Source organism: Bombus vancouverensis, chromosome 7, assembly GCF_051014615.1.
Source record: "Bombus vancouverensis nearcticus chromosome 7, iyBomVanc1_principal, whole genome shotgun sequence".
NCBI lineage: Eukaryota > Metazoa > Arthropoda > Insecta > Hymenoptera > Apidae > Bombus > Bombus vancouverensis.
Window position 1 is genome coordinate 17,947,787 of NC_134917.1, and position 27,022 is coordinate 17,974,808.

At 49.5% G+C, this 27,022-nt stretch overlaps 2 protein-coding genes across 3 annotated transcripts in view; one reads left to right on the forward strand and one right to left on the reverse strand.

Annotated features, from left to right (window-relative positions):
• LOC117156262 (uncharacterized) overlaps nt 1-6,068 on the forward strand; it is a 52,411-nt gene extending 46,343 nt beyond the window's left edge. For both annotated transcript variants that reach the window (XM_033333133.2, XM_076619826.1), the window contains exon 6: nt 5,964-6,068. The gene's annotated coding sequence lies outside the window, so the exon portion shown is untranslated. The remainder of the gene's footprint in view (nt 1-5,963) is intronic.
• Nucleotides 771-20,205, reverse strand: Msx (homeobox protein Msx). The gene is made up of 3 exons (XM_033329523.2): nt 18,059-20,205; nt 7,566-7,762; nt 771-3,000 (listed from the first exon to the last, which is right to left on the reverse strand). The coding sequence occupies exons 1-3, from the start codon at nt 19,086-19,088 to the stop codon at nt 2,755-2,757; spliced, it is 1,473 nt and encodes a 490-aa protein (XP_033185414.1). The 5' UTR covers nt 19,089-20,205; the 3' UTR covers nt 771-2,754.
• Nucleotides 20,206-27,022: the final 6,817 nt, after the last annotated feature.

Consider the following 27,022-nt stretch of genomic DNA (forward strand, 5'->3'; position numbering starts at 1 on the left):
GGTGCATACACAGGGGCTGGGGTCCGCGTAGATACGCGGCGGCGTCACGTGTGCGTGGGTCTCTCGTACGTATACGTATATTTTATAATTAGCCGGAGGATCCGCGCGATAAATCAGCGCGCCGCCCGGGCTTAAGACTTAATTAAAAATTTAGTCAAAAACCAATTAGCGGCTACGCCGGATTAACATATTTCTAATTATCTGGCGGACACTTTCGGCCGCCCTATACCGTTGCCTCGACTACTTGCCATATACGAGACCGTGAGGCTCTCCTCACCGATGACTTTGCGATACATTTCGTTGCGCCCGACGGAGCCCCCCTTTTTTTTCTTTCATTTCTCTTTTCTCCTCGTTTCTCTCATTTTTATTTTTTCCCCTCGTCTTTCGTTCCCTTCGTTCCATAAGATATACATAATACTTCTTTCAACGAAGGATCACGCTCGACTAAGAGACGAGGTCGATGCCACGATCCTCTCTCTCTCTCTCTCTCTCTCTCTCTCACTTCTACGGATTATTCTTTTCTTTTTACTCTTTTATTTTCTCCCGTTCAATCGTACGTAATGACGATCGATCCAGGTTCGATGACTCTCTCCTCCACTTACCTTTTGCTCTTGGTCGCGTATCCTGAAAGCCACGGAGATTACTTAAGGATCTGGCGTTTCGTTTCGATTTCACGAGTCACTCCTCGATCGATCCGCGAAATAACGCGACAACCTTCGAAGATTTATTACGGTTGGATAAACGCAAGAGTAATCGATAACAAGTCGGCGTAAATACTGAAATCATTTTTATTTCGCTATGGTATACTTCCATGGATAAATTATCATGTTACATTTATACAGAGCGCTTAGGTACATCCGTGACCTCGTCGCGTTCGCAGTATGCTCGCGATACATTCGTCGATCTCGAGTCGATCGCGGATGCCATCGAAATTTACGCTTTTCCTCGTCCTTTGGACGCGCGAAACGGAAAAAATATCCCATTTTAACGAACGCATTTACCGAATCTAGCGAAGAATTTGGCTGGGAAAACGCGCGGATTTCTACGTATCTTTTAGAAAAAAGAGAATTTATTTGTTACGTCACACCGGTTGCTGCGTTCAGCGGACACTATTGAAGATCGCGTGTCAAGTCTGTAATTTCGAATCTCTGTGTGCGTAGCTCGATGAAAGACCGATTAAACGAACGAGACGTCCGACCTGTCGAACTTCTCGACTCGGTTCGATGCGATCGTTAAAGAACGATTTGCGAGCGGGAATTCTAGCTGAGCTGTTCTAGAGTGGAGTCATCGGCTACGTAGCGTATTTCTCTCTTCTTCTTTTTCTTCAACCTAATCGATTATCTCACCCGTAAATTTCCCTCCGGGGGATAAACGAGCCGAAGGAGCGGGTTAATTGAAACGGCGGAGTCGCGATCACAACGTCGTCGAGAGTCGCATCTCGTTTTGCTCTTTTCGTCGATCGCCTCCGGTTTTCGTCGCATTCTCTCTCTTCGCGAAATCGGAAGCCGAACGTCCTGTACATGCGTCGATATATTAATATTTATATATACATACGTACACTTACGCGATTCGATAGACGTCTATTTACAATATATACATCGGTTTCGTACGATTTTTTTCATTGTGAGATCAAACGCCTTGAAAATGCTTTCTAAATGCCGTCGCGTCACGATCGTACGGACCAGCCTCTCGACTATTCGATCACGTTCGTCGTCGTATTCGTAAATTCATCCGTGTCTGTTTCGCGCGGAATAAAATCATTTCGGGGCGAAGAAACCGGCGAACGTAGAAAAACAAAAGAGAAACGAAAGTGAGCGAGTTCGGTGCCACGTTTTCAAAGACTTTTCCCTGACTCTGGCGAACGATCGCGGCAGTAAAAGTCACCCGTCGATTTATCGTTTCGCGACCAAAGCTGAAAACATTTCGTCGCGTCGCTTCTTACGACGAACGAACACCGGCATTCTCGTATCGCGCGTTATAAACTCGCGCCGACCTCGCGTACAATTTCCTTCACGTCCGTACCAGATCGTTCACTTATCGTCACTGGAATAGGTTTCGCAGATTCGATGGAAGCGAAATCTCCGATTTCTCCGAGGTTCTCCAACACGGTGATGAGTTTGAAGATCGCGCTTTTCACCCGACCGGTGGTTATCGGTTTGTTTTCCTCTTCCTGGCGATAGACCGTAAAGTCTTTTGGAATGTGCAGCTTTCGCCTAATTAATGGCATCGCGGTACATCGTTCGCGATGCCACCCTTCGAAAACCACCTTCTCTCCATTCTTTCCTTCGCTATTTTCCTCGCAATCACAAATCACTGATTATTTATTACCACAAATTCGAAAAGCCCCTGCTCCATTTATTCCAGCCGATTTTCTCACCCCTTCGTTTCATACTCGAACACCGACCGCGCCTCGAAAAAATAATTTCTCTGCTTTCCCGAATCTCGAAACTTTGACACCGATTCTCCAAACCCATCACCATCTTTCAAACCACCACAGATTCCTCTCTGGTCCTCGTTTCTTCCACCTCGTTATCCGCACAGCGATTCCACAAGTCGCTTCCAACGAATCTCGCAGTTGTCGTTTTTTTTTTCCAAACGAAGTCGACGAGCCGCCAGGCTATGGTCCAGTCGATTCCGCGAGTCGTTCGAGCTCGATCGAATCTCGCAACGCGTTTCTTGTCGTTCAGCAGTCTGGATCAGGCAGACTGGCCAGGATTCGAGCGACTTGAGTTCGCGCAGCTCGACTCTGCCTTATTAAGGTCTGTGTCCAGGGGGCCCCATGAACATGGCTGCCGCGGCTGCGACATGGGTGTGCCTAGCCATGGCCGCCGCGATGAAGGGAGGCACTCCTGGTGTTCCAGGAGGCCCCACTCCGGAGAACATCAGGCCAGAGCCAAAACTCGGGTGCAACAAGGGCCTCGCGGAAAGCCTCAGCTTCTCGATTTCCGCCTCCTGCAGGCGCTTCGCCTTCGCTCGCCTGTTTTGGAACCAAATTTTCACCTGCAACAGAGGAAACTTGTGAAGGGTTAAATCTGGTTACCGAGGGTCACGAGAACCGATTGTTTCGCGCTATCGTTGCGAAGAAGTTGGCTTTGTTAAAAAATAAACCGATGAATTCGTCGGTTCCTACTGGCTCCGCGATATCCTCTTGTAACCTAGTCGGACATTCGCGAGATCTCAGAGCCGAACGATATACACGTCCGTTAAATTGCGTAATTTGTACGAATAAAGCGTTCTTGATCTTGCGTTATTTCTCTACGAGACGACCGTGTTCTTCTCTTCGGATTTGGAGATCGATTACGATTACCAACGAAAGCTACAAATCCCATTCAAGATTAGTCGAGAAATATTTCGTTGCACGGACAACGACGTAATAATCGCACGAAGTAAGAATTCTTAACGATCGATCGTCGCTGCGCTCGGTTCTCAAAATTTGTAATCGACACCCAAGACGCTATTTACTTTCGACTCGTAATTTACGTCTACCGCTAGACGATCTATAATTTCCAAGACGGATTTTCGTCGAACCTCGTCCCCGTACTCGTAGACGACTGGTCCACGGAAGCTTGACGCGACTTGCAGCTAAAGTAGAAAACGGTCGCGGTGGACGGACACAGGCGAGAGAGATACGCGCGGCCGCGTAATTAAATAATTACGCTATCGATCAAGCGTGCGCTACGTAAGCGGTCTAACAAGGGACGCGACGGGATCGAGCTGAACGTCGAGTAGAGAAAATAGGTGCACCACGGTACTGCATGAACGGCTATTTAGCGCGTAATTAGCCGGCTCAAATTGGTGAAAGCAGCCGGTCGTACGGAGCGGCCTGTTGGAATTCGTCGATGTAGTTGGAAACTTGCTACGTGGAAAAATATGCGGCTCGAATTCGCGGCTCGAAACCCTTCTCTCGGCCGGTTAATTGTGTTTGCACAGTCGCCGGCCAATTTTTCTGTTTGGACAGATGCGGCCGCCGCTGTAGCCGCGTCGCGAATCATCGAATTGCGACACGCTGTCCGACCATCGGTCCTCCGGCGTTTAGCGTCTGTTTTTAGTAGCAAGTACGAGCAATCGATCGTGATTTCCCTGCGGGAATCGTGCAATGGAAAATTTTGCGTTCTCTTTGGTCGCGTCAGCGACTAGTTAAAGAACGTACGCACGGTTGTCTCGATGTTATTAATCGCACCGGCGATGTATAAAGAATCGTACCTCGAATCGAATTCGTCGATACCTTGGCCCAAACGTGTTGGTAAAAGGTTCGTAATTAGAATTGGTTTAGGTGCATCGGATAGGTAGAAAAGGAGAAAGACGACGAGTGTTCGAGATCGAAGGATTTCGATGAAACGGTCGCACGAACAATGGATTGTTCGAATTAAACGGAAATTATTCAAAAGATTTGTTGGAATCGTTGAAATATTCCTAACTGTTAAAGTATCAAGGATGTTGGAAGAACGCTTCATCCAGCGACTTAATCCATCATCCGAACGCTAATGTCCTAGTAGCTGCATGCGTAACAACGACGATCTTCCTATTATCGTCGTTATTATTCTCGTTACCACTATTTTTATCGAGCGTAATGCGCGCCGACTACGTTAGCTCCCCGGGGAATTAGCATTAAACACCCTGGAGCACGCGTAACGAGTTCAAGGAGCCGTAATCTGATCGCTAAAGCTGGTATAATGTTGGCGAGTTTAAGGGTAAATAAGAATGCAGATGCGAGAAAGAAAGAGAAAAAAACCGATATAAATCGCGTAACTCTTTAATAAATCAGCCACGATGTCGGACACGTTAGGCGTATGTACGTAACTCAGGCCTCGCGGAGGATACTCTCGTCGCTTAGAAAGTAGAAATCTCGCATCGCGTGACAATGTGCAATCAAATCGTTACTGGTTCCCCGAAGGAGGAAAGACATATTGCGATATTCCGCGTGGTTTTTCTCTTCAGCGACGACTTCCTGTTTTTCACGGTTAGCCTAACGCTTTACCATCGACGGTTCGCGCGCTCAATTTTCCAGCCACGGGAATAGTAGCACCGCCTCTGCGTTTTCTATTCCGTTCCTACGATTATCCTCCCTTTCCTCGATCACCGTGTCGAAGGATTAAAGTCGATCCTTCGACCGGAGAAACCGAACAGGTTAAATCTCGATCGTTGTCCTCTATCTGTAACGCGTAGGCGACTGGATCGAATCGATCCATGACGGATCATTTTTCAAAGACACGAACGGCAACGCCAAAACCGTTCCTTCGAGAAGGATCGATCCCTCGAACAGGAACCGAGAAAACGGCGCTATTGCGTTGTAACCGCTCGAATATCGCAAGCCAAATCGCGGACATACCTGTTCGTCGCGGCTGAATAACGAGAGAAGAGTGCCGACAGGGTGGCGATGAGGAGACTGTTTCGGAAGGACGAGGAAGACGAGAGGCGACGGAACGATCGTAGCTTATCTAAGCAAACGAACAGGACGAGGCTTCGTTTCGTCCGATGCATCGTAATGAATTCGCAAAGTGTATTCGAACACGCTAGCCGAGCGAACGATAATAGCCCGATGGCGATCGTCTTTTTGGTCTGGCTGCTACACGTGTTGCGGGACAACGAACGTCTAGCTGGCGTTAACGCGGCTGGTTAATTTTATTACGGATTTTTCTTCCATCGTTATTCAAACGACCGTTAAACGAATCGAGTCGGTCGGCCGCGAGATTACGATTCGCCTGACAAATTTCTGTCTCGTGAGACACGATCTATTTCAAACATACTTACATCGGCGATGATTAGCGGCTTAGTACCGTGGTTAATTAATATCCCGGCAGAGCGTGTATTTCGTTATCATCAGCGGAGGAAACAGTTGACCGCGTTTAGTACAAATTAGCAGTAGAAGCAGAACGTTAGGGTCAGACAGCTAATCACCGTGCTCTCTCTCTCTCTCTCTCTCTACCCCAGTGTATCGATAAAAACACTTTTCAATGTTCCAGGCCGAGTTTTCGTTATTCCTAAGCAATTTTACAAGGTGCACGTAGCAAATGAACCAGCGTATCAACTTTACGAGTCTCTACAAGCAGGTGAATTTATAGATCCGGTCAAGCCGTGGTATAGTTACGCGTGTACATGGTAAGTCCTTCTTAGTATCGCAATTATATCGCCTACAATGTACAGTTGTTCGTGAAAGTATCCTAACACTCCTAGAAACGCTTTTTACGAATATGTTGCGCGCGTTATATAAAACATTTTGAAACTTGGTCGACGTAAAGTTTGAAAGAAATTGCGCCTGAAGCGAGCGATCGGGTGTCGCAAAAACGCACGCAAACTCCAAAAAACCGAAACGAATTCGTGTATGTATTTTGATTCGCCACGGTGTCGCGCGTACGTACGACGATGCATAGAATGGAGAAATGGAGAAAACAATTCGGGCCGGTCGATCCGTTACCGGCGGCATTTAAAAGCGTCTTCTGTTCGTTGCGCGCCAAATGAGCACCGATCATTTCGCCTGATACAAAAATTACGTATAATATCATTTCATTACGTTCAATTTAATTAACGTCAATCATGTTAATTGCCAGCCGACTCCGTAGAAGGGTGTGTAATTACCCGCCTCGATGTGATGTATCTGATGCGCGAGAACCAGACAAGAATTTGCTCGTTTCGATCGCGACCTGGCCGGGCAATTACGAAACAAAGAACGAACGAACGAACCGGCCGTAAGAGAGGGAAATAAAATAGCATCGCGAGAAACTACAGGGAGACGAACAAATGTACTTAAAGGACGGACGAATCGTAAGTTCACGGGACGGGCTTTCGAACGAAATGAGTCTCTTGTTGCGTGCGAGCCACTCTTTTTTGCGACTTTCTCTATTTACGCGTTTCCGAGAATAGCTTCTTAGCCTCTTACAAGCTCGAGTTCTACGTATTTCAGGCTACGATATTTCCAAGTATCTAATATCTGGCTGAACGATCGATTAAATCTCTTCGCAGTGTAACTCCCGTTTACTCGCGGCTCCTTCGTACGAACAAATTAACGCTCATCTTCGGCCGAGCTTTTGTTACTCGAACTTGCGAACTTGCCGTTGTATAGAGTTGCACGTGTATCTCTATATCGACGGACGATCGTTCGTTCGAGCGGTGTTTCGAAGATTGCGCGTGTGTCATAAAGGGACAAAATGCACAGACGTGCTCAACATCGGTTTTCCGTGCATTATCTCGTATCGTCGGAACTAATAAGAGGAGATAGCCGGTAAATCTTCGTCTTCTCCCCAGACACGTTTAGTCAAACCGTGTTTTACTATACACATTTTCAAAACCTAATAGTCAATTTCCATATTGGTACTTGAGCGTCCGTTATTTACTTTCGACCACTCAACGGGGACATACAAATTTACGATCGTTTGATTATCTCCGCCGAAGTACGTAATTTCTTCGAGCAATACTCTACGGAGTATAGCAACTAAACGCGTAGGATTTCTTTACGTCCGACGCGTCTACACGCGTTTGCAAAGCCGCGCGCAAAACGCTTCTCCTCTAATGGCTAATTGTTCGCGGCGGTTAGAAGCTTAATGGCAAACTCTTTCGACGAGTCTCACCTGCGTTTCCGTGAGGTGAAGGGACGACGAGAATTCCGCTCGTTCGGCGATGGTTAGGTACTGCTTTTCGCGAAATTTTTTCTCCAGGGAGAGCAGCTGCTGCGTGGTGAACGGTGTCCTCGGCTTGCGATTTGGCTTGTGCTTCCTCAGGGTGCACCTGACCGGCCCTGGCCCCGGTCCTGGCAGCCTCAGGTCGCCTGCAACAGATCCGAAAAACTGCCGATCAGTGATAAAACACGATTGGACGGGGACTGGTTCTCCCAGCAACGTACACTTTGGCGAATTAGAAATTTATTCGAGGGAAGTCGAGGATCTTTTGCAAGATCTGTGGAATAGGGCGTTGTCGAAGAGAGTATCGAGCCTTTTCAAAGATACTTGCGCGAAGAACCAAAGAATTAATTACCTTTCGAGGTAGGTAGATTAATTACGTGATCTGCCGAAGCAAAGGTAACGAAACACGGCGGTTTAAGAGGCAACGTTATAAACCGGCGATGTCCACGACCGCGATGGCGCAGCGCTCGCTCGTTCGCTACACGAGAGAATATGTCTACACGCGGAATAATTAACACGAACGATCACATCGGGGAAGCGAATTAAGATATCGACGGCACGGAACCGTAGAGTATTTTTTGGCGATGCGATAGTCCAGGTAATTATTGTCGTACTATCGAGGCTGATAAATTAACGTTCGATATCGTGGTTACCGACGCACGGGGAAACACGATGGAAAGAAGAGAGAAGGGAAGTCGCAATTATACCATTATTTTCATCATCTTTCTCCGTGCCACTCGTTAATGATTAATGCATTTACGGATATTTACGCTTACTTACTAGACCGCTATTTATACACAACGAACGCGAACACACGTTTCTTCCGTCTGTCTCTTCCTTCGGGCGGCTCTCGATCGATTAAAAATGCATTATGTCGGTCGATCGAAGCAGCGAAAGGAAGATCGTCCATGCTATATATGTATATATTTATATATATATATATGCTTATCGTTTATTATGTCATCGAACGCGATAGAAACGAGAGAGACGCCCTCGAATATCCGATAGCGTTACAAAGTTCGTGATATTAATCATGTCTGCGCAGATTTGTTCGGATGGTACGAAATTATCGTCGCGTTATTCCCGTGTACGCGTTGCATAATAATTATCCGCGAGCCACCGATAACGTTCACCGACGGCCGTTAATTAGCGCGCGCGCGCGCGCGCCACCCTTTCAACGAAAACGCGCTAAACTTTTACCGGTTTCCTTCCTTTACCGATTTCAATTCGGTTCGTCGAGAACGATTTTACGCGATTTCATTATTCCAGCACCTTAAGTTCAGTCCTTGGCTTCGAAGTATCGACGCTCGTACGAAATGGCAAGATCATCCTCTTTTGGATGTCGTCGGGGAAATCGGCGTACTCGAGTGTTCGACAAATTCACCTCAGGTTCGACACGAACCAAGTACAGAACGCCAACTGGACTTTCATCGACTGCAAGAAACTCACGGGAAAGAAAAAGACAAAGAGACAGAAACGATCGAGATGGCAGCGCGAAAATCCAGCCTCGTTTCGCGTTAACGATCGCGTTCACATAAATTACCCGGTCGTCGATCGTGCGTGCGCACGCGCGTTTCTCCGCGACCAGCGTCGACCGTTCGTCGTTTAATCCCCGATTTACAGAAGCGAACCCGGGCACGTTCGACCGCCGAGGCCAACGGTTCCCCGCCGATCGGTTGCCAACGATCGATAAAATTGAATCGTAAAGAGGAAAAAAGAAAAAAAATAAATCGTTTGTCCGTTACGCTCGCGTTTCGTTCAACGCGGTGATTATCCTCGCGTCCTGCTGCCGTTCGATGATTAACTCGTACGCGTGTCATTAGCCGATCCTTCCTTCGGTCTGCTCTCCTTTTGCTACGGATTCTTTCTCCGCCAGAGGACGACTGTCTCGTCGTTCGTGGTATTTTAAACGAACTCGCGAGCTTCGAGCATCCTTGTACGTTTCAACGTAGGCATACCCGTTGCGATCGAACGTCTGTCTATAACGTCTGCCGGTTCTACGGCAAAGAAACTAATTACTACTCGTTTACCTGAAAGCTCCAGCCACTCTGTAAAAACTACCGTTCTACCGTTACCTCGTCCGTCGATTCATTTTTACGATGCAATTTTCACCATGGACAAGGCGACGTTAAGGGGACACACAATTCGCCGCGTCGCTTCATCGGTACGCTCGATTATCGTTAACGGTACGAAGAAAGGAAACGTCGTTAGCGATCGTCCGTCGTCGATCGGTAGGTAAAATTATCGGTATAGCATCGGCAAGGTGAATCGGTAGAGTACTGCGACGTGTGGACGATTTCGTTGGTCGGCCCCAGTGACAAAAAGCCACTGTTCGGTCGAGGACCGGGTCGAAAGGATGACGATTTCGTGGCAAGCAGCGGGGCAACGGCGAATTCCACGCGCTAATTAACGATCGGCCAGGGACAAAAAGCGGGGAACGGGCTGGCGGCATTGTCCAGCGGATCTGTCGCGACATCGGTATTACGTCTTCCATTCTGGTTGGCGTTGCCCGTTTCACCGCTATCGACCAGCCTGCTTGGCTAGTCCGCTCACATAACCGATCAATATGTTCCTCTTAGAGGCTAATTAATTTCTGCTAATTAAACGCTCGCTAGGATCTCCGAGGAAATATATCTTGCGGCCTGACTTTCCGCGGAGCGCGTGGACAAAGCACCTGCGCCTGTCCCTGGCCAGCCTGGCGGAACTTTTGCGCTCTTTCCTTTCGTGTTCTCGCGTTTGTGCGCGAGTTTGGCTTGGCATTGTCTCTCGGCACCACGTGGCACACGGAAGTTTCAATGGGCGATTGCGTCGGCTGCTTGCGACACTCGGCCGCTGAGAGGCGTTCGCGACGGCGTTACTCGAAGAAACGATCCAGGATATTCGAAAGGAATACGTTCCGCGAAAAGAAGCTTCGAGTATAGATTCGAATATTCGCGTGGCTGTTTCCGCGGCAGAAAAAGCCAATTAGAAATCTATAGCGCGTGAAAAGCTCTCCTGGTCCGGGAAACGACTTCCATGTACAAACGATGTTAATCGACCAACGATAGCGTAAATCCCAGTTCCGATAAGACAAGCGACTGCGATCGCTTCGCTTTTTGTGCCTCGTAATTGGAATTGCGATGGAAGAAAGCAATTAGTCGTGGCCGACGTAAAGATCGAGTAAAATCAAGTGATCGTAATTAACGGTTGCCCGAACGTATGTACCTACTGTATTCGATATTTAACGGTTTACGACATTTTAGAACACGACACGAGAAAGTTGCCCTTAAAATATCCACGCTTTCTTACCTTTTTCACCGATAACTCCGCGTCACGGAGTCGCGTAAAATGTTCGTTATTAATTATCGAGATTTATCGCGAATCATTTGTATCGCGAGCTTCTTCTCCGTACATCTAACGCATTATCTACTCGCGAGGGAAAGAGTAATGAATTCCCAATGAAGTTGCTCCATCGCGGCGGCAATAAATTCTTTGCCGGGTAAAATAGTCGCTGATGAAACGCAGAACGAAACGGGTTTCATCTTTTGCTCTCTGTCGACGCTCGCGATATCGCGCTAACAATTCGCGTATCGCGGCCAGTTACGTCTCTTACTAATCACCGGCCCCTCGTTCAATATGTTTCTTATGAACGACAATTAATTTCTGCTAATTAAATGTTCGCATAATTTATGATCGATACGTGGCAGCGTATACGCGCGAACGTTCTCCGCGGAGAATCCAGATATTCGTCGACTCTCGGCCAGCAGCGCGACAAAGTTTCCGACTCTTTCGCAAATAAGACGAACCTCCAACTCCGACCGACCAATTAAACTTTTACTCCTGCTCTGCTGCAATAAGTTGCACCCGATTACTAATTTGCCCGCTTTCTACGATTAATTGCGGATCATAAGCCGCTGGGATAGCAAGCGTGCGTTGTTCTTCCTATATAATTTTCTTTTATCGTTCAATCTTCTACCAGTTTCCGTGTTATGGCAATATCACTTTTTGCGACATCTCTATCCTCCAGCAAACTCTACGTTGAACGCTTTGACGTTAATTTTTCACCTAAATGTCAGGTTGTAACGAGTATTGAGAAATATTATAGAAACGTTAGTCGTGTTACTTGCGTTAGCTGCAACGAACGAAACACGGTACAGGTACCTGCGTATAATTTCATATAATTCACTAAAAGCCCAATAACGTCCACGTTGTTTTCCGCGAAAAAGACGATAAGATAACGGATAATCGTTGCTTCGATTCCCTTATCGAATAAGACACGGAGACCTTTTTTTTGTTTTTTATTAACGCGGAGGAAATCCGCACGGACACCAGGTCGCCTCTGGGGATAAGCGGCGTGGTAGTGCCGGACCTAACGAAAACTTAATTATTTAATCTGCCGGAGATTCGAAATTAACGAGACGTCGATCGACGCGTGATGAAACGCAGCACAATCGGAAGAGAAATGCTTCGAGTGGCAAGCACGCGTCTCCGTGAATCGGCGATTCCAGTCGCGCAACAGATCGATATGTTCTTCTTGCTAGCCAATTAATTCTCGTTAATTACCGCATGCTACGTAGGAACTAACGAGGTTAGATGCGTCAGGCGCGTACGATCGCATTGTTTCGTCCGCTCGTTGTCGTTCGTTGTCGAATATTCCCGTATCGTTTCACCGAGAAATCGCGCGCGGTCCGCGCTGCGCTAGACCCAGCCACGCGCTCGAACCGCGCTAATTAAACGCGTTAATAACGATCTCCGTGCATGCGGATCGTTCGTTTGCTGCGCCGCATAATTAGCGATAAAAATCGGCATGAATGGAATATCGATCGAGTTGGAGAATAAAGAGAACGATACTTCCGTTGGCGTTGCGTGTTCGGTACGTTGGTTATCAGCGGCAGCAGTTTCGTTCTGACGAATTTTAGAAACGATAGTTGTTACGTCGTTGGGGGGAAAAACTATATATAGCGACGTTTAGGAAAAATTACACGGTAACGTTTCTGTTCTTCTCGTTCTATCGAGTAAGATTCTCTCTGTCAAAAATTTCCCAGTTTCAGCGATGAATTCTCTAAAATAGGTTCTACTGTTTTTTTTTTTTATAAAAGAAATATTTCACCAAGACCGGAACAAACGATAGTTGTACAAATTCTTGGTTGACGGGATAGAGTTGGACGTTCGACCTAAAGTTCAACGTCTTTCATTGGTTTTTTTATCGAGATACAAGGTCGACGGATGTCTGTATGCGGTTTATTTAGTCTATTTGGCTATGCGGTGAATGTAGATACACGGTAATCCCATGAGAAGCCGGCGAAATGCTAATTCGTCGCGTTATCGAATAGCGAACCACCGTCTCTCTCAAATTCTCCATGAATCTGAAAGCAGCTTCCATAAAAATCCTTCGAACAGGTGTGCACCATTTATCCTATCTCGGCGTGTCCGGCGGAGTTACTTATCTACCATCGGCGGTATCTAACTCAACGTATCCAACAGCCGCCGAATTGTACAAAACGTTGCAAATGAATGTGATTCATTAGCGTCCGAGTCCACGCTGTAATTCGTTTCTCTGTCATCTTCAATAGCCTCGAATATGAGAATCACGGAGAAAAAGAACGGTAAGTGTGTTTTTCCTAGCGTTCGTGCACTCTAGCGTCGCATTATCATCAAGCGGAACAATTTTAGTATTACGCGATTGAAAACGAGAACAACTTGTTAGTCACAGAGACGTGGCGCTTTCAAGAACAACCGAGAAAATTTCGATAGAATTTCGCAGAAGTCGAAGGTGTAATTAACCAGACAAACGGATTAATAATTTCGAAGAGGACGAGAGAACGCACGTTGAAGCGCAACGTCGAACAAAAAGGCAATTGCGCTAACCAACGCGGGATCGATCGACGACGCGACGTACCGAGTTTCGAAATTGCTGTGCCGTAAAAAATGAGAAACGTGGCTTGTTACGTTCCTCCCTCTCCTCTTCGTATCGCATCTGCGTCTCGTTATCGCTGCGTCTCTTCGATTCTTAGAAACGCCCCGTTGAAAAACCTGAACCGCTGCAAGGAATACGCAAAAATATTGAGACGCTTCGGAAGAATGTCGGTGGTTGATTACCAATAAACGAGAAGAAAGGGCTCGTTTCACGGCAATTAACGCGCCAAGGGGTGGATTTTCTTGGGCCGGCTTCCGGAAAAACCGCGGCAGACCGTCGGCGGTGCTCGTTTCCCCGACGAAACGCTACGTGGACGGTAATTACGCTCGGGCAGGAATGATGAATTGTTCGAAATATTTTGTGGAACATCATCGGGGACGAGCGTCGTTAATTCATTCCTGGACACGGAGGCCAGCAGATAAATGCGTACAGGCCGACGGTGGCGTTCGAGCGTTATAAATGACGTCCGTATTCATAATTTTCGAAACGCCACCGCCCAGTGACAGGCCTACGGATTATCTATCGGCTGGACGAGGCTAGTATCGCACACACCCTCCCCCCTCGATACCCCTGCCTTTCTGATAACCACCCTAACTCTCTGATGAGCTTTCCATCGTCTAACTTTTCGTTGACGCCTGCCATCCTTCGTACGATTCTACCACGTTTCTACGAACCGATCGCGATTAACGCCATCGAGAATAGAGTTCGAAAGTTGAATTTTTATAGAAACAGAGATTTCGAAGGTTATGGTCGAAGTTTCGCGCGTCACTCTGCGAGTAGTATCGGAAAAGCAAAAACGGCCGAAGCTAGGTGAAAGCAGGGCAATTAGAATTTGCAACACGACTCCTCGCGGTCTGGCTATGTTTTTGCGTGGCAACGAAGGCACTCCATTCACAGCTGTCGGCAATGCGTTTTTCTCCGCTGAATATTTCGCCGGCACGCAATGGCATTCGCGTTTCTATCGTTCGACGATGACCACCGACGAATTTAGCCGAGAACCAGTTCGCTTTACCAGTAGCAATTTGCCCGACCAACGAAAGATTCGATAGCCCGCGAAAGCTACGAACGTACGCAGCCTCTGGCGAGTTCGCAACGACGTTTTAACAGATGGTGCAACGGGAACGTTGAACGTTCGCGAGATAATATTCATACACCTTGCACGCCTCTCGCTTCATCAACTTGCCGATCCATCTAATCGCCGTTCCACTCGCAAGATTGCAACGTCTACTAAAAAACCGAAGGAGAAATGGTAACGAACGAATCTCGGCGTAGAATAGCCATCTGCTAAAGGAACCTAACTACCGAAAGCATCCTAATGTCTGGCTTCTGTGGATCGTGCCAGAACACCCTGGAAATTCCACGTCGAACCGTCGTCACCCACGACTAGCGTCGTACGCGTTCGAAAAACTCGTTCACCTCGAAGAGATGCTGTCTAATCAGTGGCCATCCACCGAGACAGCGAAGGAACGGGAAAGACTGCGTTAATCAGCGTCGAGGAAATTCGAAACGGATCAACTTGGCCGGAGCTCGGTCGAGAGACGCGGGTAATTGGTCTCGCGCTGCAAAGCGAACGAAAAAGATCTCGCAGGGGGCGATAGAAGGGAGAAAAGGAAGACGGAGGAAATATCGTGACCGATATAGAGAAGGAGAAGAGCGTAGAGAAAGGGGAGACAGAGGCGAGCGGTTTGTCGTTATTATTCGCAAAAAGCGCGAGTGGATGAGGTTGGTCAGGAAGCTGGGTGTGCCAGGGCGAACCTAACAAGGGCAGTTTTTAGACCGACTTGAATGCATTATGGATGGCCGACGTTATGTATGACTCTATCATGCTCCTCGGAGCTCGAGAACTACCGAGTACACCTCCCTGTGTCCATCCCCTGTCTTCAGCGTTGGGCTACACGGTGCTAACGACACTACCCGAGAGATGTACTTCTCTTCCACACGTACGCGTTCTCGTTCCTTCCTCGAGATCTTTCTACCAGCCTTTAACGACCTTCGAGATTTCTTTCTCGGAAACGACGCGCGTTTCCCACTACCGTACCGTTTGTAATTTCGTTGGCGAAAACTACGGAACTCCGCTTCCCTCGAGACCCCGTTTTGCATGATTTCTCGATTTTTGCATAGACCGTCGAGATTCGGATAAAGGGACAACCAATGACAGTCTAGTATACGTATCCTTTTTATTTATATATTTTATTTTATAGGTTCGTGGAAGATTTTTTAAATAAACGTTTATCGGGGGAGGGGGGGATGGCAACAGTTTTAATCGGAGGTCGAGACTCCGAGGGATTCGACACGAAGTTGTTATCAACCGAGGACTTGAGAAATTTTAATTTACGAGACGTCGAACGAGAGTAAATACCTTTTAGCGTAAAGAAGAGAAGAACCTGTAAGACTTTGATCCCGAATTCTCTGAACGAAGTTAATTTGGCAGGGTAAAAATTTTAATTGGAGCTAGGCAGAATTACCAGACTTTAAAGCAGTTGACACAAAGCTGTCATCGACGAGGTGAAATTGTCAATTACGTGTAAGAATCGACGTGGATGTCAGAATCAGGAGCGAAGGTATTGCCACGGCACGTTTCCGCGAGTAGAACGATTCATGGATCGAAACGGGTAGCCAGCTAGTTTAATTGACCGATTATTTCGCGTGGTTGACGTATTCCACGCCCTGGCTCGACAGGAAACAAAAGTAATTCCAGTCAATCGGTGATTTACTCGATCGCCATAGTCCTCTAACGTCGAAGACCGATTTTTTCTTCGAGCAAATCGTTTCGTGGAAATCGTTGCGACACTAAACGTCACCGATACCGACGCGATTAACAGTTTTCCCTGGATACATCGACGCGCTGCTATCCGCCAACTTTCAAATACATATTTCGTTTCGCTTCGTAAACGACGATTCTCGTTTCTCATCCGCGTCAGGATGACAACGAACGCTCAAGCAGGAAACGAAGGATGGAAGGTGCGTCTAACAGCCTGGGTAGTTGGTATCAAAGAATCGCGAATTGTTAATCATCGTCATTGTTCGAGCGACATTAACGCAACAAAGTCGAGAAACTGGAAACCATTGTCGTTAGATCTTTGGCGCGAAGATAAAGAATGCGATTCAGAAAAACGCGTCTCCGCATTGTCCATGTTGCGTCGCATATCGCGATACGAAAACCAGACGTAAAAGATTCGTTACGTCCAATCATCGTGTTTGCCGTGACCGCGTCGTCTGCTCGTTAATAAATCATTTTTCCGTCGAATCTAACAATCTCGCGATACCCGATCTCAGAGTCCGCGATATCGTTTATTTTCGTTCGCGAATATCGACGACGAGCCCTCTCAACGCGTATGTATCGTTGCCAAAATGCGAAATTCCTGCCGCGTCTTACAGCCACTTAGAATCAACCCGAGGAAAAACTTAGTATAAATTCGCGAGAGAACTCGGTAGAACAGCGTGGTCTCCTCTCGAGGTGGAAAGGCTTTTCTAGCCTAACAACTTCCGAGTTCCAGAGTTGAATTACGTAGCCGTAGCCGGAGAAGCGGACCAGTGGCGAACGCTTTAGCACGTAATTCCGATAATAACCGGGTTCTCGCGTGACCGGCACCGCTAATATCGAGCGTTATGGGGCTGCGTGTTACGAGTGTCGTGGCCTGTGCCACCGGCACCCGGCGTACTCCTTCCTAATCATCAACATTGTAACCTGGGACTGCCGCGCGGCTCGCAACCCACCGCCGATAGGCGAAAAAGAAACGAGAATAACGATTTACGGAGGCAAGTTAGTTACGCCGTACCCGTAAATCGGCTTGATAAGTAGCGTGTACCCGGCCCTCGGCTAATATTCCACCGGCGAACCGCGCGATGTGGCTTTGATGCCGGAGAATAATGGGCTGCGCGCGCGCGCCAGCCGCGAATCGATGCTCCTTTCTACGGTTCGCCTGAATTTCAAGCGGTTTCACGCCAACCGGTTTCCCATTTTCTTCCGTTTATACCATTTAGGAGGCGGGCTTTGTTATTTCCGAGATTCGCCCGTGTATTTCTAACGCGATGGTACAGGTTGGTCGAGGAACCGAGATCGTAATAGCAAGATCGTGTTAGCAAGTAGCGAGAGGAAGCGAGTTTCTTCGAGTAGGATGGACGCGCGCGCGTTCTGTTTCGATAAGGCGATACCATGGTGGATTATACGCGTCTCGTTTTTACAACCGACGATTAAACGCGCTCTTAAGGGACTCTTTTATTGCGAATAATCTGTACGAAGGGATCAATTCGGCTGTAAAATTGTGCGCGCAATTACGGTCGACTCGAGCGCGAGATGTGGGACGCGCGATAGCGGTTCCATGGTTTATTTTATAATAAGCGGCTTCCGTCCCTCTGGCGGACTCGAACACGCTGCCTCTCGGGCCTGCCTTTTAAATCACGGGCCTCGCTTTCCTTCGTCGATCGCGTCGTTCGATCCGGCGATTCTGTTCCGGACCGGCAAGTGGCACCGTCCTTACGGAAACGCACGGATGGAAACACGGAGCGGGTCGAAGGTTAGGACAGAAGAAAGAAAGGTACTTACCGTTCGGACTAGTTGGCCCTCCGTGAGGCGTGTAAAGATGTCCGTGAGGATTGTGCGGGTGCGGAGGTGGGGGTAGCCACGCGAAGCCCGCGAGAGAATGCGGAAATCCCGCAGGATTCCAGCCGGGTGCACCGGGTGCACCGGCGAGGTAAGGCGGTCCTTGAGACGGCCTCTGAACTCCCGGATGAATCGGTTGAGGCACTACCGGACTCGACTTCTCCTCCTTCTCTTGATTGTTGTCCAGCTCTCTGTCCAGCTCGCAGTCCGAGTCCATCACGTTTAAATCCTCCGACTGTCCCACGCTTCTGATCTCTTGATCCTCCAGATCCAAATGATCGGTGGTCCTGTCGCCTTCCAGCGAACGATTCGCCTCGGAGTCGCTTCTATCGTCCATGATCTCTCGTCTACTGACCGGCGACACGGATCGCGGACCAGCGATCCTGTCCATCCTCTCGTCCTCCTCCTGGCCGCGTTCCCTCTGAATCATAGATTCGGCGATCCTGTTGGCCGGCGAACTGGCGGACAATCGTCGATCGTCTCGATCCCTCTGAACCTCCTGGTCTATTCTAATCGGCGACGAAGACTTGTCGTGACTGGCCGTTCTCGAGAAATCCTTCACGGTGAGAATCTCCTGCCGACCGGCCGACGGATGATCCTGATCCAGTCTGCTCGACGGATGATGATGATGATGATGGTGATTGGCGAACGCCAGCCCGTGTGGACTCAACCTCGCTAGTAACTCTCTGCTCTGAAGTCTCTGCTGTTCGAGAAGCAACTCGCGATACCTCGCTTCCACGTCCACGTTTTTCTCAGTATCCATCCGATCGTCGCTCTCTCGTCGAGCGAACGCGCCACCGCTGACGCCGGTCTTCTTCATGTCGCTCAGCAGGGAGTCCACGCTGAAGCTGATCTTGCCGCTTCGTGGCTTCAAGTTGGACGACGCGGACGTCGAAGTTGCCATATCGACGTCCTCGCAGAGGCGATCGTTTCCGGTTCCTTGGCCCGTCACCACGCCCTCGCTGTTACTCATGCCGATTACCCTTTTTTCCTTCCTTTTCGTACCGCTCGAGAACGAGGATCGTGGGATCAGGTCGTTGATCGATTCTCGACGAGTTAGCAGGCTATGAATTTCGTCGTAGCGCCTATCCTCGGTCGAAGCACGAGCTTCCTAAATGTCTCTGCAAGACCTCGCCATCGATCACTTAACGCACATCGTAATTTTCACTCGGCTATCTGGACGACGCCACTAGCAGCTAACGAGCGGACGTGCGTGTTACTCGCCACCGCTTTATCCTTGGAAACCGTTCGTCTTCTACCGGCACGAGTATCGTCCACCGACCTACGACGTCGCGGTCATCGTTCTCCGTTTTCCTCGCTTCTGCACGCTTATCGACGCCAACTGCCGAACGTCAGTGCGACGTGCAAGGGACAACTGTCATCGTAGCAGTTTATCGACTCGCAATTAGTTCGATACCGAGCAGCATCATCGGCGATGTTCACGGGCTGGCATTCGACGAACGACTCCCAAGCCCGTTATTCTCAGAACCCGCCGCATCGTCGTGGACCGACCGAGCCGGCGCGAGCGGATCCCCCCATTAAAGTCACAACAGTTTCTTTACGAGACCGGCATGACGATTCGATTTCTCCCGGTCTTTCTGCTCAAGCAGCCGACGACATTGTCGTTACCGACTCTTACGGTTCTTCCCTCGATCCACTTTTCGGTATCGGTTCGACGAACGAGCGACGCGTCAATACATATCGTCGATCCGTGTTTCCGACGCTCACAGTCTCTCGCGCGAGTGCACTTGCGAAACGACGTCGAATCGCAAGAGCCAAGAACCAGGCGCACTTCTCAACTTCGCATCTCTCGTTGTCAGAGTTCCGTCGAACGATTCCGTGCAAGCGTCGATTGCAACAGACGATGCAATTTCCCAGGTAACCGAAGCTCGTAGCCGATGCTAGGATCCGCGTATCGTCCCCGTCGCACTCTCACAATCCGGTGTCACAACGGCCGGCTACGCGCGGGGGGTGTGCAGAGCGTAATCTGCGTAATCTGCCGCGTGGTGGCCAGTGCTGGCGCGGAAACGACACTGATTACCAGTTCGGCTGCGGCTGCGGCCTGCCGAGACGTCCTCTCTCTTCTCGGTGGCGGCCGGCGTCGCGGTGCTTGCCGCCGTGGCGCGCCGCCCCCGCGGAACCCGTGCAACCGGTACCGTGTCCTATCCTCGGCCAATGCGAACCACTCCAGTCACACCACAGCCCTAACCCGGACCCCTGTTCGGTGGGCGTGTTTGTACCGCGCGACTCGGCCAATCCAACACCAGTTTCAACGTCGCCTTCGAGTTCTTCTCCCGCTTCGGCATCGGGGAAATCGAGTTGGCCCCTCGCGTTCCCATCGTCTGGCAGATGGCGTTGCTTGGATCGAGAACGTGGTGGCGCTTGATGCGCGTCGTCGCGCGTGGGGATGAAAACGAGCGAGTGGACGAGCGTGGGGGAAGGTCGGCTCGAAGGGGCTGAAGCGGAACGACGCGGGGTCCGGGATGATGAGGCGACTGCTCGGGGAACGTGACGACTCCTAATTGTCTAATTCCCGGGCGCGATGCGCGAATTGATTGGCAATCCCCGCGTGCGTCTGTGTCGGTACCTGTGCGTGAGCACGCGTGTACGCGCGCGCGCACGTTTCCTCCTCGTCTCCCTCGTCGCGTCGTCGCGTCGTCGTGGCTACGCGCCTGTTTGACGAGATAATGACGTTGTCGGGATACCTTGGTCGAGCTGCTGCAACGAGCAGGATCATTTTTTCTGCGGAAATTTCGCGATCTCTGGACTCGCACGTAGGAGGGTGTACGTACGAGGCAGGGGTGGCTCGCGTTGTACCAGGCTACGATAGACGACGGTATCGAACGGTCGGTGATTGATGGAAATTGGAAGTTTGATTGGCAGGTTTTTGACGCGCTTGTTGTGGATTCCCAACTGACTGGCCGTTGAAGACGGGAAATGACGGACCGAGTACAGCAGCGGTCCACGAGGGTGCACGTTAAACGCGCGGGATAACGAGATAAGATCCTCCGGGTTAGCTTCTAGTTTTTATTCTCGTCAGATCGAAGCCTCGCCATTGATATCGTGCCGGTACAACGAGCGACTTTGCAACTTCGTTATCGAAGGGCCGAAAATCCGCGCCGAAAGCTCGCATCAAAGACCATCGTAATGAGGCCACGGAACGCAAAATTAATTGCCTCCCGTAACGAGTGAATCCTCGTCAAAGGGGCATTAGGCCGGCGAATCCCCGGGCACGCGGTCGACTGGCCTTTCGCGGAATCTTCGCGATGTTGTTGTATACCGGCTGGACAATATTTTAGGATTAAACTAATCCGATCGGCAGGTTGTCGGTGATAGTCCCGGGTGACAGCCAAAAGCCGCAACGTCCCGCGGGAGAACCACGTGGAAGAAAAAGGAGCAGAACTTTCCCGTCACAGCGAATCAAGCCGATTAACCAAAATCTTGTTAGAACTGCGCGACAGGAAACTGGTGGGGTGTCGTTCTGGGAGGATGTTCGCGCGAAACTTTACCAAGCTTCCTCTTGAAAACCTCCGTCGATTTTCTCGACAATTTTTTCCCGTAGACGTTACAATTTTATACTTTCGACGAAAGCTTCGCTTTCCTGCGAAACGAATCGCAATCGCAGATAGTTACGCGAAATCGTCGTCGATGCACCGGAATTCCATGACCCTAATAGCAACGACGATATCGTTCTCCAGCGGCAATAACGAGGAAGATTTTTTCCAATTACCAACGTCATCGTCGCCGTCGTTATTGTCGTCCTTCGTATGCGAATCGACGATCCACGGAGGATCAAGCTCGGACGTCCCTCGGTTCCTATCGAAAACGAGCAGAACCAGCATCCCTCCGCGTACCGTCATCCTCCCTCTCCCTTTGGACTTCCGCGAAGGAGGAGTTAGCTGCTCGTCTCGGGACATTCCCAAAGCCGTTTGCACATTAGCGGGGAATAAACGACACCGAAATATAGCGCGGATGCGCGATCGCCATAATAGGAGCGCCGAGTAGTCTATTAAGCGTCCTCAAAACCAGTTAGTGAGTCGGCAATCCAGTTTAGGTACAAAATGGCTGTCGTTTAGCGAGGATTAATGGTCTCGGGAGTGCCTCGGGGCAGCATAATGGGGCAGATGCGTCCTGGATGAGGGGGAACCATCCCCCCTCCACCTCTCCCCGCCTCGTCCCTTCTCCGTCGCTCCCGTATCGCGACACAACCACCCCGCTGGCCTAGCCTCCCTTACTCCACCCCTCTGCTAACCTCATTATATACACCTATCTGGCTACGGGGTCCATTATGCCCTTTTTGTGCTTTCCTTTCGTACGCCGGAATAAATACACGCGTTTCCTCTGCGTTCGCGTCCTCTTCGTACGCGTTCGTGTACGTATAGCCCTGTTGCTTATAGTCGTGTTGGTTATGGCCGTGCGGTAGAACACGGTGCACCGTGTGCAAGGGCAAAGTGTGGTGGCATCGAGGGGAGTCGGCTCTCATATTTGGGCCTCGAAGCGCCGTTTAGTTTGGCGTTTCATGGTTGAGCGACTCCCCTAGCTGCACCGCTGCCTCTCTCGCTACCAAACCTCGTTTCTCGTTTCGACGTCCTGGGAGCAAAGCAGTCGTTTCGAAATCGACTCCGCGACACGGCTCTCCCCTTTCTTCTTTCTCCTCGGGCGCTCGTGCTCGCGTTCCTCGCGTCCCGCTCGAATCACGTCGCTTTTGTCGACGCGCGCCGTTGACAGAGATTTAGAGAACCACGTTCCAACCGGTCGATGCCACTGTTTTGAGTCTCCGAGCAGTTCGATCGATCGTACGGTCTCGACAACGAACAGGAACACGGTTTCCTTCGTCGTTTTCGTTGTTCTGTTTTACACGTTACCGCCAGACATCGCTACTTTTTGCAACAACGTTGCAACGTAGTTTGACAATTTTTTGCAAGCGTACTTGCGGCGATCGTCGCGTCCCGTAGCGTCGCTCCTTTAATCCGGTTGTCTCTCGGGACACAGCCCGAAATTCGCACCACGCCTACAGTTTAACGAGATAATACCGGCTGTTTAAAAGGTACAATAGAATTTTAAATACCTGGCCCTTTGTCCGGCTAGGGACCAGCAGCAACCAGCCGACACCGGACTTTTCGCAGGTGACTAACTTACTCCGCCTCGTTCTTTTCTTCCACGTTTTTCTAATTCGCGTGCACGTTGCTGGGATTTGCGTCTTCCGCGAAAAGAACGTTTCTTTCAACGGGCTAGTAACCGTAAAATAAATTTCGAAATTCCAACGTTTCAACGTTCGGACATTCTAATTAAACTTTTTTTTAAACTAACACCGTATTCTTACAGTTTTTTTTTTTTTTGTTTTTAATAGATCGATCGTACAAGCAAAGACCTCTAACTCTTTTATCTCGGGACACGGATAGACTGGACGACTCGTGAAACGCTTGTGTCGGGTCTCGATGTTTTCAGATAGGCCGATACGGAAGAATCCAAAGAGGATTTCCAGTGGGCGTACATACTACACACAGAGTTATCCGACGCGTCGGACAAAACGCTTTCGCGTACCTTGGAAAATCCTAAAATAATCAAACATAGGTTGCAACGGTCGGTTCATCCTGCAAACAGGATTAGGACGAGACGCAGGATGGATCGTCGAGGGTTGACCGGTCGAAAGCCGCCGCTCTACCTGTTCCGAACAGAAACTTGACTTTACGGCTTGCATGTTTTAACCCCTCTTGGTTCATCCTTTGCTAAAAATTTGTTTCTCCGACATGGGGTTGTTTATACGCGAGAAAATTGCTCCCTTATCTGCACGCGGGACGATTCGCCACGTTCGTACGATTGTTCGCCGTGTTTGACCCTGTCAAATATTTTCGAACTGTTTCCAAAATACCATTAGGACGCGGCGTGTTAAAAGCGATTCAAAAGCGATCAAAGTCGAACTTAAAATTCCGATTGTTGAACGAACGACGAAGAAGAGAGCGGACGATGATGACGGATTCTTTCGCCAACAGGATGATAAATTTCAATTTGCTGGCCGAATCTCTGTCTCTGCGCGCTACGAAACGTATCTCGAGTCGCGCGAATCGAATTTACCCTGCGTGCAACTGGTCCGAGCACCGAGAAAGAATATCTCGTAGAAGCCAGACAGAGAGAAGGGAAGAGAAGGAAGGAAAAAAGGAATCGTCACGCGTACTTGATCGCTTCGAGGTATAAAAGGGGATGATTTGTAACCGGTCATTGTTCGAGCAACGGCCAATGACTGGTCGGCGTATCTCGTATCGAGCCAATCGCGCGAGCGAGAGAACCTAACGAGAGGATCCGCTTTCAGACGCACGAGTGCAAGTCGTGGAGATACATAGTCGGGGGGTGTCGAGACCCGCTCGCAACCCTCGTGCGTCTCTCTCCCTCTCTCTTTCTATCTCTCTCTTTCTCTCGTTCGTTCGCTCTCTTCACGAAACCAGATGCTATCCCGCAGGCTAACGCGGCGCAACGGCCTCCATTATGTTTGTTTATTTATTATTAATAGGAAATTCATAACAATCACATAATAGGAGTCCGCGTATAATGGGTTTTTGTCCGTAGACTGGTTGGCCGTGGCACAGGATCCCGCGCGTCGTCACGCTCGAGCTACTCCCCGTTGCACAATGCACGAGCTTTTCCCGGATATTCTCCACGCCTCTTTGAAAAATCCACCGAGCCACCGTGTATAACTCGAGGAGACGACGAATTTCCTTTATTCGTAGTTTTATTTGGCCGCGGTGCGCCGTCTCTCTATCCAACGTTCCGCCAGGAAATTAATCGGCCCGGACGTATCGCGCTTCTGTCGCTCTCGACAGTTTCTCCGTACTTTCCCTTCCACTTGCTCGACGCCGCGACACGGGGTGGAGTATAAATAACCGTCATCCAGGGGAAAGGTGGCTCGTCCGAGTCCCTTTTAGCGCGAAGCTCTGCATTCGATAAAAACGAGCCGGCGTCCGCTGTCCGCGTGAATCAAAATCGAGCCCCGATAAAGACAGTCGATCACCGGCCGCCGCGCTACGCCGCGTCGCGACGTCCCCCGCGAGCCACGTCCGAATTGAAAAGCGTTTTCGATTCGGGACCGTGTCGAAAAAACGACGAAAAAAAGCTCGTCCAACGAACGAACGAACGAACGAACGAGCGAGCGAGCGAGCGAACGAACGAACGAACGAACGGAAGGGAGCAGACCGAAAAAGAGAACGTGCCGGAAAAATGGGTGGTATCGAAAAATGGCGCTCGAAACGAGGACTCGACGCGCGATTTTGCGCGTTCTCCCTCGTTCCATGGCCGCTGTGTTCCGACCAGCCATCCCTCTCCATCCAAACCTCTCCCCCTTCGTGCCACCCCTCTTTCACCCTTCTCTTCTTGCCTGCCCTGCTGCTCCTCTTCGCTCTTCCATCGCGGCGTTGATGTGAACTCAAGGGTGCAAATTCCCGCTCGTTCGAAATTCAGGACAGGAAATTAGACGGGCGTCTCCCTCCCATAGAAATACCCGCGAAGCGTGAGAGATACGAGGGAGGTACGCCGAGCAACCCCTCCGCCCGCGTCGCCCTGTGTCGTATCGTGCTAACAGCCTAGCCCTCCTTTGCTTCGACGTCACCGATCACCCACCCCCGCCCACCCTCTTCGTCTTCAATCCGCCGCGAACGCGTACATCCTTTCAATAGGCGGTGGATAAGTTGATGTAATAAGAGCGCCGGTTCTTCGTGCCCTTTTACGAACTCATCCTCGCGCCAACACGGAGTAGACAATTTTTCGACGACCGGCGTAAGCTGATTCGTAAGCCGATACGAGAACGTTTTGCGGCAACTCTGGTAAATAGAACGTGCCAAGATATGTTTCAGTTGCTGCTTGATTTATTACGATAGACGCCAGGATGGCGCGCGTCCTTTTCCACGTGTCTCCCTCGAGTTTTCGCGAGCCGCGCTTTCATGCCGCGTTACGCTGTTGAAATTTTGCCGGATTCGTTACGGATTTCGGTCGATTTTACCGCCCACGAACGAGACTTACGTATTCGAATTTTAGATCTCGTTGCCCACGGTTTAGTCCAACGATACACCTTTTATATTATATCCGACTTCTGTATGAAAGACGACACGCACGATCCTTTGTTGGGTCAAGCAACTCTGTTTTGTTTTCATCGAATCGTCGATTAGAACGCGTCACAAATTTCGATTATTCGATCGGTATCCATCGGCGATCGAAGTCGTTCGAGCAATTATCGCCAGCAGCGTATATCAACCGAAATCGCGTAGCAGCGGAACAAGTTGTACGCAGAACGTCCGACATCGTCTCGTCAACGAGATCGAGTTTTATTTTTCGCGTTCCTGCTCCATCTTCTCGCTACACGGTTCTCGTCTCTCGCGCATATTCCACCCATTTCCTTCTATTTCTTTCTTTCTAATTCGAAATCCCCGTGACAAGTTTTGACAGGGTGGTCCGGTTCATCTGATCTCGGGATTAGGTCAAGACCTTGGCAGGTTGCCAAGAGGATTGTCCGTGTTTGGTCTTTCGAGTCACTGTTACATCGTCACCTCGCTTTCACGTTCTTTCTATTCTTTTCCGAATCTTCGTCACAAAAGTTTCGTTGTTGGGCAGTTTGCAAACTACAGGTAGGCCTCCAGGGCCCCTCGTCGACTCACCATGACTTAAGTCGTGATCGTTATTTTACACGCGCGTGCTCCTCCTGCTCAGTCCTATAATCCAATTTGCAAAATGCACCGACCGTTACCTTGTTTTCAGATGAGATACCGGGGGCGGGGTTACCGTAGATTTTCTACGAATGTAACGGTACCTCTGATTATCCAGGTGATTTTCTTTTTTATGAACACGCTGTTATTCTTTCGCAGCTCGTTCTCGCTAGCAGTCATAAGCGAATAATGCATTTTAACATTTATACGATCAATG